Source organism: Pinus tabuliformis, chromosome 1_1, assembly GCF_031772625.1.
Source record: "Pinus tabuliformis cultivar Carrire ecotype Pingquan chromosome 1_1, CPIR1, whole genome shotgun sequence".
Lineage (NCBI taxonomy): Eukaryota > Viridiplantae > Streptophyta > Pinopsida > Pinales > Pinaceae > Pinus > Pinus tabuliformis.
This window is the reverse complement of record NC_142297.1, coordinates 482,083,251-482,095,168: the sequence shown is the minus strand read 5'-3', so window position 1 is coordinate 482,095,168 and position 11,918 is coordinate 482,083,251. Positions and strand designations below refer to the sequence as shown.

General features: G+C 32.9%; 2 protein-coding genes across 2 annotated transcripts; one reads left to right on the top strand and one right to left on the bottom strand.

Moving 5' to 3' along the window:
- Positions 1–1,688: 1,688 nt before the first annotated feature.
- Positions 1,689–2,445, bottom strand: LOC149213860 (uncharacterized). Its single transcript, XM_089390817.1, has one exon. It carries the CDS (start codon positions 2,355–2,357, stop codon positions 1,845–1,847), a length of 513 nt encoding a protein of 170 aa, XP_089246943.1. The 5' UTR covers positions 2,358–2,445; the 3' UTR covers positions 1,689–1,844.
- Positions 2,446–6,119: 3,674 nt separating this feature from the next.
- Positions 6,120–7,169, top strand: LOC149213859 (uncharacterized). The gene has a single exon (XM_089389186.1). It carries the CDS (start codon positions 6,120–6,122, stop codon positions 7,167–7,169), a length of 1,050 nt encoding a protein of 349 aa, XP_089245312.1.
- The last annotated feature ends 4,749 nt before the right edge of the window (positions 7,170–11,918 follow it).

Here is an 11,918-nt window from a genome sequence, read left to right as displayed (position 1 = left end):
TCCCCCATTCAATTGAGCTTGTCATTATGCACCCAACACTGAGCTTTCCTCCATAACTTTGCTTCCTTGAGAAGAACCAACACTTCTTTTGACATGCTTATGGGGTCCAATAACTATGTTGCAATAGGAGGGGGTTTGGAACGAACAAAATTTGTTCTTCAAGTTAAATACTCCATAAGACTTGGAATATGTAGATCTCCATTGAGATACAAGAATATATATATATATATATATATATATATATATATATATATATAAATGAATGAGAATGATTTACAATTGAGAGCGAGGGGCCTGCTTATATACCAAGCATGTGTCCCTTTATGAATGGTCATGTCTTCTTAGACATGCCTGTTTGTTTAACTAATTATTATTTATTTATATATTATTATGTTTATTAGTTATTATCTATATTTATTACTTTTACATAAATTATATTCATAACATTGTCTTCCTCTTCAAAAAAGCTTTGTCCTCAAAGCTTATTGATGAAAAGACTTGATCTTTTTTTCTGCTTTGAGTGTCTTCTTGTCTCGGAATTGTCCTCTTTGTTGATACAAGATGATATGATCCTCTGAGTGACAAACAAAATTGTCACATCGAGAAGGGATCAAAGCATCCTAGATCAACCTTCTGTGGAATCCTGCGGTGACCAGAAACTTGTAATGAATTGTTATTGTAAGAATGAATGGAGCAGACCTCAGTTTTCTTTGAAACATAACTTATTTTTTTTTTCTATTCTGAGTGATACAAACTCGTAGATTCACTGAGATGTATGTTCTTGTGATTTGGGTGTAGATAAGGAAGACTTTTGGTTTGTCTTTCCCTTATCATGTGTGTGGAAATATTCTGATTCACTTTAGGTGACGATGTTGTTGATTTGGTTACAAAACCCTCACTTGGGATGTTCATCGTCTAGAATGCAACATCGTTTGTTCTTCATTTTTGTTAGTAGTGATCTTGTCAACTTCTCTTTGCATATTTTGTAGCACTTTTTTACTTTCTTGAAAATTTACTTTTGAAATATATTGTATGTCTTCTAGTGTTCTTGATTCCATCTTCAATGTAACATCTTGTAATGATATGTGAAATTTGATATTTTTACATTAATATGATATTGTGAAAATTAAGATTTTCTCACATTAATATGGTAATTTCATCTAAAATAAAATGAATATGCCTCAATTAATGTTTGCATTGATTATCTTAACTATAAAATTCCTTTATTATATCCTCGAAATTATAATGCAAATAAAAGGTTTTAACCTAAGAAAAAAATAAATTGACTTAATGCAAGTACAAGAGTTTTAACATAAATTTTTTTAAATTGTAAATATGAGCTGTATTATTGTAAGGTATAACTTATTTTAAAAATGATTAAAGTAATAAAAACTGTAGAAAAATAAAAAAATGTATATACTTTAAAATTCAAAATAAAGAAAAAGAAATATTTGTATTTATAATACCATCTACTACAGACTTGTGTAACTTATACAAAACTAACCTAAATATATATTTATTTATTAAAAGGTGTTTAGAAAAATGGAAGACTTAATGTATTTGTAAGCCAAACCACCAAGTTGTTACAGGTTTGCTAGAATATCGGCCAAACATTGCTTTTTAGTCCTACCTGGATCAAACAGAAGGCCTGGATCCCTACATACATTTTTAGTCCTACCTGGATCAAACAGAAGGCCTGGATCCCTACATACATTCATTAATTATTGAAGCCTGCAATGGACATAAAGTACGTCATATACAACATCCTTGTCAGCGTACATCACTGGTGCAGCTGTGCAGGCCCCAATGGACAAACTGCAAGCAAATGTGGAAAACCCTGCAGATCAGAACGAAGCCTCTACGTTCAGATCGAAAGTTTCAGCGGGGCGATTATCATATGCATCCCTTGAAAAAGAAGGTGTTGCAAGATGGTTAGCAGGTTTAATACTTTGCTTTCCCTTTTCTTCACAACTGCTGCTCTCATTCTCCTTCCTGTGAAGACTGTATATATCCTTTTGTGCAGATGTTGTATGCTTACCTCCACATTTACAGAAGTCCTCCCATTCGAAGGAGGGTATCCATGGCGATTTAGTTTTCAGAACTTTAACACCCAAGTCTTCAGCTGACATGGATTTAGAGTTCGAAAAATCCCAGTCCGCGTGCCTGGTTTTCATATAGTGAATTCTATCTAACACACCCACAAATTCTTTGAAATCGTCTCCAGAACTCTCTAATCCGGTCCGCTGGCGTTGGCTCTTGGCCTCCACTTTATCTGTTTCACTTTCTGAAGGCCAATGTTGAGCTGAAGCACTTGGCTCCAACTCGAACATTCGCTTTTGTCCATTGCTGGAGGACATGGATCCAATATAAATGCTTACTCAAACTTCAATCGCACAACTGAAAGTAACACTGATATCTACGAAATCTCAGAAGGTAAATAACGAAAGATTCTCATTGTTTAGCAACAACTCTGGAAAACTTGATAAGAAACAACGTTTATATAGAACGAATGGATTCGGTGAGACAACAGTTTGTTCGAGAGAAAATTGAGCATATCAACGCAGGGGACCGCAGAGAAAATTGAGCATATCAATACGAAAAATATGGGACCGTAGGGTATGAATGCACATGGCCGTGCGAGTCACTTCCCCTGTTTGTCCAATCAATTTTTATTAAAACAGAGGATTTTCAAACCAGGCAGAGGGAAGGACCATTTGTCTCGTGCTTCACCGCTGGAAAAAGCTTTCATTTTGCCATAACTAACGTCATGAAGATGACGCAAGCTTTAAATTTCATTAAATTTCGCTGAGCACTATTGAAAATGGAGATAGAGCCACTCTCTCACATTGGCCGAACAGTATTGAAAATGTAATTAGAGTCACCCTCACAATAATAAACGGTGGAATATTTTTTAAAACGGTTTTTATTTGGTTAAGAGTTTTTGTAAGTATAAAGAAAAAGCGAAAGGCTGCCCTTCTGAACCTGGGAGGATTAACTGACTAATTATTTCAAAGTTGTCTGACAACTAAATGATAATAACTATTTGCCCGGAAAAAAACTAAATGATAATAACTTAGCCCCTTCCAAAACAAATAAATTAATAAATCCAAAACTCCATGGGCCCAACATTGTTTTTTGTTCTACTTGTATTGAAAAGAACGCCTTGATCCCTACATTCCTTAATTATTGAACACTCCAATGGAGATGCAGTACGTATATCACAGTTTTGCAGGGTACCAATGGAAAAGCTGCAACCAAATGTGCAGAACCCTACAGATCTTGACGAGGCCCCTACGTTCACATCAAAACGAAGGCGTTGCAAGATGGTTAGCAGGTTGAACGCTTTGCTTTCCCTTTCGCTTTCCCTGAGGACGGTTTGTCCAATCGATATTTATTAAAACGGAGGATTTTTCAAAGCAGGCGGGGAAAAAGTTCTCATTTTGCAGTAAGTAACGTCATGGACATGACGCAAGCATGCTCTCAGTTTTGAAAATGTACTTGGATTGGAAGTTGGGGCCACTCTGTCACATTAACCAAACCTCCATGACGTTCGTGCTTACGTCCGCTGCTCGACTCCTTAAACCTCTGGATGAGAATAAACCCAAAGCTATGAAAAAGTTCAACAATCACATTTTATAGCAAATATCTTGTGTACAATAAACATAGAGCCTTTGCCCAAGGGGGTGGCATATAAACGGTGAACATGTTTGGAGGGACACTGAAGCAAAGAAAATTATAATTTTGCGAGAGATTTTTCCGCGAAAATCACATGGAATACTATTTGTCGACGCGTTTCGAACCAACTTGTGTGATGAACCACACTTGTTGGTTCGAAACGCGTCGATAAATGGTATTTCACAGTATTCCAAGTGATTTTCGCCAAAAAATCTCTCACAAACTTGATATGGATCACAGAAGCCTGAACTCTATAATAAAATTATATATATATATATATAAATTTTTAAGTTCGTTTTGAGAAGAAGAGAGTTTCATTAAAAAAATATAGTTGTGAGAAAATTAGAGTTTTATGAAGGAAGAATGCAAGATACACACGGAAGTTTTTTGTTTTGTTTTGTTTTTTTGTTTTTTTAAGTTCTTTTGTTTTGTTTTTTTAAGTTGGTTTTTTTTTTGGAATTTTATTTTAAAATTTAAATTTGTGTAAATTTAGTTTAATTTCAAATTAAATTTAAATCAATATAATTTAGTTTAATTTTAAGTTTAAATATATTATTATTATTTAATTTTAAAATTACGATTAAACAAATCAAATTAGTATATAAGACTTTTTGTTTATGAGAGAGAAATTAAAATTTTCTTTATATAATATATTATCTTTAAATTTCATATTAAAATATATCATATTTTTTTTCCAAATATTTTATATTATTATAATATGATATATATGACCCTTTGTTTATGGGAGAGGAATTAAAATTTCTTTTGATAATACGATTTCATATTAAAATGTATCATAATTTTTTTTTCAATTTTTTTATGTTATTATAATATTTTATTTAGAGTTGATATTAAATTTTTATTATTAGTAATGTACATTTTAAAAATATTATATATAAAGGAAGAATAATCTCTAGTATATTTTTATTTAAAAAAAAAATCCAAAATAATTATAATTTAATTCAATAAAAGAATTAATCATTTATTATATTATTAAGTAGCATAAGATATATGGAGGAATTTAAGTTATTGATGTATTTTTTATAAAATATATTGGTCATGTACACATTAAAAAAACAATGATATGTTAATATGGAGACATGATTTAAGATAGGGTGAAAGCATGAAGATGAGTTACATTTTGGGCTCGTGATGAAATTTCAAGTTTTTTATTTTATCCAATTGAAGCACTCTGAATTTTGATACGGAGTAAAAAGATAAATTGTAGAGAATTATGTTGTTGCCTAATGATATTTTTTTGCAAAATTATGAAGTGCCCTTTAATATGTCAATTTTCCATTAAATGAAATGCTTATCCTTAGAAATTTTCACACATCTTAAAAGTTATGTGTGTGCCCACTTAGCATAATTTAATCTAAAATGTGAAAATAATTTAAATCATTAAAAAAGTAATTAGTTAACTAAATTTTATTTATTTGTTATAAATAAAATAGATTAAATCAATTAAAATTAACTTTACAACAAATTATTAAATATCTTTACTTATAACTATTTCAAAAATAAAAAATAAAATATCTTTATAACTATTTCAAGTATAAATAAATATTATAATATAGAAGCAAATATAATATTGCATCTATTCTTAATCCCAAGAAAATAATAATACATATATTTTTAATCCCAAAAAATAAAATACAAAATTTACTTATAAGAAATATTTACAAAAAATCAGACATAATTTTATTTTTTATTTTTTCCCTTATAATATCTTAATTTTAAACTAACTTGTTTAAATAAAAATTAATCAAAATTAGAAAAAAAATCTAAATATAAAAATAACTCTAAGTTTTAATAAAAATAGTAAATTTATTATTAAATAACTAAATTAAATCGACTACACTAAATTGAATTGAATATTTTAAAAACCTCTTATACATTTGTATTTTGCAAAACCATTAAACATCCCAAATTGCAATGAGGGAAAATGAAAAACAATAAAAAGTGTCTCATTATACTAAAACTCAACTGAAGTGTCTCATTTTTTTTAATAACGCGACGTCAGTTAACTTTGAATGGTTAAAGTCATGTCCGCCTGCGACTGAGGTTGCTTTTACCTAGGCCCCGCATGTTTGAATTTAGTAATCTATGGACAAATGCATCTACAATGTATTTTTTATTTTTATTTTTCACGCTATCAACTCTTTACACATTTTTTTCACACTATCATCTTTGTACAAATTTTCATGAAAACAAAAATATCAATAACAAATTTATGTGTATTATTTTTTCAGTTATAAATTAAAAAATTATATATTTTAGAAAATAACAAAAATTTTAATAACAAATTTTTATATGTGTATTATTTTTGAAGTTGTAAATTAAAAAATAATATATTTTTTGAATATATTAGCAAAATGGTCTCTTTAGCTGCCAATTTTTTATGGGGTGGAAGATCTTATCAATCCAAGTTCCATTTAGTAAAGATGGACTCCATCACAAGGCCGAAGAAGGTGGGCGGATGGGGCCTTATGCATATGAGGTCTTTTGGTAAAGCCCTCCTTTGCAAATCCCTTCATAGAGGCATCTATGGTGAGGGCAAGTGGAGCAATATCATCAACCAAAAATATCTAAAAGGCAGGAGCATGGTTTTCTGGTACAGAAGAAAATCTCTGGGCATTAAAAGAGGGTCAGCCATCTGGCAAAGCTTCAGGAAGATTCAGTTTTTCTTCATGGGAAATTTAAGATGGAGAATCTTTACAGGCTCGAGCATCTATTTCGGCATTGATCCAACAGTGAATGGTCTGGAATCGCTGCTTCCCCCCGGATTGATTTCCTTTTTCCACTCAAAAGGCTACTTTACGTGGAACAAACTGATTAAATCTTGGTCCTCATCTTCTCCAGTATGGAAGGACGGGGATGATTTATCGTTGCCTCTTTCTCTTCGTCCCATTTGGTGTTCGGCTGTCAATAATCTTGCAGGCAAAGGTATCAAGCAATCGGGCTCAAAGGATGCGCTGGTATGGTCTATGCAGAATTCTACACAGCCTATTCGTGTCAAGGACCTATATGCAGCTTTTTCATCTGGCCTTCCGCCGCTCTCCGCTCCCATCTTTCCTCCCAAATTATGGAAAGCGTCGTGTCCGCTCAAGATGATTTTATTTTCATGGTTGGTCTTTTCTAACAGGAACCTCACATGGGAGGTCCTTCAAAGGAAGGGATGGCAGGGTCCGGGCAGATGTCCAATGTGTTGTCTTGCGGCTGAAACAAATGCCCACATGTTCTTTCAGTGTGCTGCAACTTCACAAATCTGGTATGATCTGTCATTATCTCATGGTTTTCCTCACCGGGTTTTCTCATCTGTACAGGAGGGCTTCAAATGGTGGAGCGAACAGCGACCAGCTTGGCGATCAGTATTCATCCTCACATGCTGGTTTTTGTGGAAATGGAGGAATGCTCATATCTTTCAAGATTCCAGGGTGCCCCTTGCCTCTGTCCTGGTTCACATTTTCGCTTTCCTCGACCCTGCTGGTTAATCTCCAGCCATGGTTTCTGTCTATTTGACCTCTATCGTTTCTTTTTTGGTTTTTGTGGATGACTTTTCTCTTTTGATCTTCCTCTCTGCTTTTGGATGGTATTATAAAATGTTTCTAAATGAAGATATATCTGTAAGCTATCTGGACAGTCTTATTTTTTTGTGGAAGTTTCCTGATTAATCTGCAGTATTAGACCTATCTGTCTTTGTTCCAGGATGGGACGGCCATGTTATGTATCAGAACTTTATATTCTCTTAATATAATCCATGATGATTTTCTCTCTGAAAAAAATAAATTTAATATTTAGTTTACAATTTCAAATTTATCATAGTTAAGTTATTTTATATGAATGTTTATATTTTACGTTTATAAATAAATTTATCATCCAAACATAAAATTTTGAAGAAATAATGTTAAGAGAACAATTATATTTATATATAGTGGAGAAATATGGACTTTAAAGAGAAAACCATTGTAACATCCCTATTGTAATAAGTTGGTGTAAAAATAATTTTAAATTACGAATCAGTTATAAAAAACTAATTCTTGATATTCCTGAAACCAAGAAAAGAAACGCAAGCAATTAATTCAGGAAGCCAATTAATTGAGTTAACGGTGTGGGAGATAAACTTCCACCGAAATTGCCTTTCGGTTCAGAAAGGGTATAGATGCTAGTTCCTATGTTATGAAAGGGGAGAACATTCCTTTTTTGGGGTAGTGGTGACAGTGCTTCATCGGAAACTCCTTTTAAAGAAAAGCGAGGCATGCAGCGGTTGGGGGCTTTGGAGGGTTCTCATAGCCGGGCGGAAGCCTTTCTGCGAGGAGGTAAGGTTAAGGCTGCCATCGCCGCAACTCTTGTGCGCTCCATAATTACTGTGACTTCTGGAAAGACGTATTCTATAAAAATCCCTCTCACGTAGATCATTTTTGGATGTTTCACGCTCAAATTTCCTCCTAGAATGTTTGGAACGCATGACTTTTGATGCTTCACGCTCAATTTCCTCCTGGAATGTTTGGAACGCATGACTTTTGATGCTTCACGCTCAACTTCCTCCTGGAATGTTTGGAACGCATGATTTGGATTTCTTTGGTCAACTAAAGAGATAAGTATATGTTATTTTGCTCATAGAAATAGCTATTTTGGGTAAGGAGAATACATATTCAAATAATAGTTATTGCATTTTTGGAAAAGAGAATGCATATTAAAGAAATAGAAGTAAATATTGCATTCTTGGAAAAGAGAATGCATATTAAATAAATAGAAGTAAATATTGCATTCTTGGCATATTAAGGAATAGAAGTAAATATTGCATTTTTGGAAAAGAGAATGCATATTAAAGAAATAGAAGTAAATATTGCATCTTTGGAAAATAGAATGCATATTAAAGAAATAGAAGTTAATATTGCATTTATGGAAAGAAAGAATGCATATAAAAGAAGTAGAAGTTAAGTGGGAATTTACTGGAAATGGATATATGCTTTATTGCATTGGGATACTAGTTAATTTAAAAGTTTCTTGTGCAAAATTTATGCATTGCATGCATGATAGAAATTGCGATATGATGTGCTTCTTGGCACATCGATAATCATTCTAACCTTCTTGAAGAAAAACGTATGTTTTATATACACAAATATAATGTCTTTTTAGAAAAAGAGAGCATTCTTCATGCTCGGAAATAATAACTTTATAAGAGACTTTTTGAAAAAACAAAGATAGAGATTCTTTCCTTAAAAGACACGCCTGAATAGTGTTCATGTAAGAGCAAGAATCCATACTTGTTTCATGAAAAGACTATGTGTATTGAGTTAAAAATAATTGTGTTAGGAAGAACACATGTTGCATGCTCATAAAGGTACCTATTGTGATTTTGGAAATATGATTTTGTGTGTACATAGAGAAAGTGGTCATGTTAACTTTCTTGAACAATATAATCTCTTGAAAGGTTGTCTTGCTAGATGAGTTGTGTTGACTTCTTGATTTTGACGCATGAAGGGTAAGTTAACCTTGTTTCTGTATCTTGATTTTTATGCATAAAGATGGATATCTTTAATAATTTCTCGAAAGGGAAGCTTGAGACTCCTTCATATAGGAAGATAGAGAAATGAGGTTATAATGATTTCCTTTAAGAAAGAGGTATGTGGTTTGTTGTATGAAATGATGGTAGTATTCTAGTGAATGGAATATGTGTTTCCTACATTAAATAAGGGCTAATATGATAAGCAATGGTATGAGCAAGGAACAGTCATTGTGATATGGAGTTATGTTCCTTGTTTGTTAGAGAGACTATGTTGAGTTCTCGAAAAATAACGAAGTGAAAAGAACATGTGTTAAGCATAAAAATAACAATTTATTACATGTATGAAGATATAACGAATGTGTTAAACATGTAGTAGAACTAATGAGTTAGAACTCCTAAGGGAATTATGCATTAGTGTAAATAAGCATTGTGGAGGTCAAACAATATTTACTTCGCTGTAAGTAATAGTTAAATAGTATGTCATGCTTGCTCATGCATATGAGTAGATGTTAAAAGATCTCTTTTAGAGGTTGATTATTGATTGATATGGTATCTAATCTTGTTGCCAAAGCTGCTTGATGATAACATTTACAGGAAGTGATGGCGGTTGGAGTCAAAGAAAAGTGATGCTTAATGTTGTGGCAGGAAGAGGATTAACGGTCCATGCAGATGAGTACAAGTTGCGGGATCGTACATTGCTAGAACAATCATGCCACAAGTAATGTTGCACGTGGCGGTATGTAAGTAAAAGATTACATGGAAACTGTATTAGCTTTCAGCTAGTTATGTGTCAACTTAATGATAATTCATTGTAATAATTTTATAACAATGGTTAAGGGATGGAATCCCTTATAAGCCATTGAGTGAGGGGTGAAATCCCTCATGAGCGTTTAATAACAAGATTAAACGTTTGCTGGTTTTCACCCTACGAGGTTTCCAGGGTAAATTGTTGTTCTATGGTGTGATTGCCTTTTGTGTCAGTTTGATAATGATGAATCCTTGATGTTGATGGTTCTTTATTTAATGGCATAACCATAATGTCCAAGTATGGGATTAATTAATATGGTGAAGGTAATCATGCAATGGATGCAAGGATTCATGAGACAGTTTATGTTATTACACTACCACAGTGGTGGTTAATGGTTATGCAACTTACTGTCTTATATTGCAATTTACTTGATGTACTAATGAACATTACATCTAATGGTTAATGATGAATTGAGGAGTTGTGAATTGGATAATTACTTGTGGGTAATTTGTATAAAAAATTCTAACTCCCTGCTTTTACATGCGAGGTTACCGGGGTATGTGACAAGTGGTATCAGAGCTAAAGGTTGCAGCACTGGCGCCTTTGGGAATTGGTAAGTGGAAAGGAAATTGAGGTACGCCATCAGTGGGCATTAACTCAGGTATGAGTTTAACCATTCACATATTGATTTACGTAGTACACTACTTTTGGCATGATAAGTGTGATTTGTGTTTAAACTGCTTTGAGTAGTAAGTAATAAAGTTGCTGCATAACTATGTTCATGACATTGGATTCCTGATGAGGATAAAAGACAATGAAACCTTTGTCGCACTTAAGAACAATATTGAACACTCATTGAGGAAAGTGACAATCAACTACCAACTTTTGATTTGCAAATATGGCAATAACAATGATGCATTTATTAAACAAGATTGAAGTTACAATGAACGAAACTTAATGAGCCAATGCATGAATATAAATTATGGGGAACATCCTTGAATAGGATGACAAATTGTTTTAAAAGGACATTAGAAGAACCCCTTCTATATTGAAAATATGAAATGAGTCAAGTAGGGAGACTTGATTGTCATAACTAATTTTGATTAAGTTTTGCCATGGTTTTATTAAGATGATTGGTAGTTGTGATTGGTTAATGTTGTTTGACTAACTAATAGCACTTATGTGCGTGAATTGAATTTGATTTAATCTTATCACAATTCGCAAATAAATGATTGTGGTAGTTACTTCCTGTATTGGTCTGTTGATGGCAATACATTGTGGGAAATTGGAAAAGTTTAGATTGTTACCTCAACTATCATAGGCATTTACACAATAATGAATATTTGCATATACTTTTATGCATGATAGTATTGTGCCGCAAACTAAAAAGATTAGGGAAGTGAATACTTGTTAAAGGATGCATATGTATAACTAATGTTGTTAATGGGATTAAGTAGTGGTAGCTTAATTGCAACAAGAAAACTCATCACGTAAAATGTTGCAATGAGAATTGCAATCATGAATGAGAAAGAATAATGTTATATGATATGCATGATTGTGTTATTTGGAAATTAGAATGCATAGAACATGTATGTCAGTTGTGTTTCCTAACAATCTAGATGTTGTGGACCCATGTTGAGGGTTAAATGTAGATGCATGGTATACATGCATGTTTGTTTTGTTAACGATAATGACTATATGATTCATTATGTACATTACTTTGGGGATAGTGATAAAAGAGAAATTTAGCATGCCAGACAGTTGCAGATAATTGTGAAAGGCTAGAATGCCTTGGGTTGATGGCAATTACCTACCTGGAGGGGTTGATGGTACTTGTCTGCCCGGATTGTGAAAGATTAGAATGCCTTGGGTTGATTGCAGTTACTTGCCCGGAGGGGTTGATGGTACTTGTCTACCCGGATTGTGAAAGGTTAGAATGCCTTGGCTTGATGGCAGTTACCTGCCCGGAGAGGTTGATGGTAC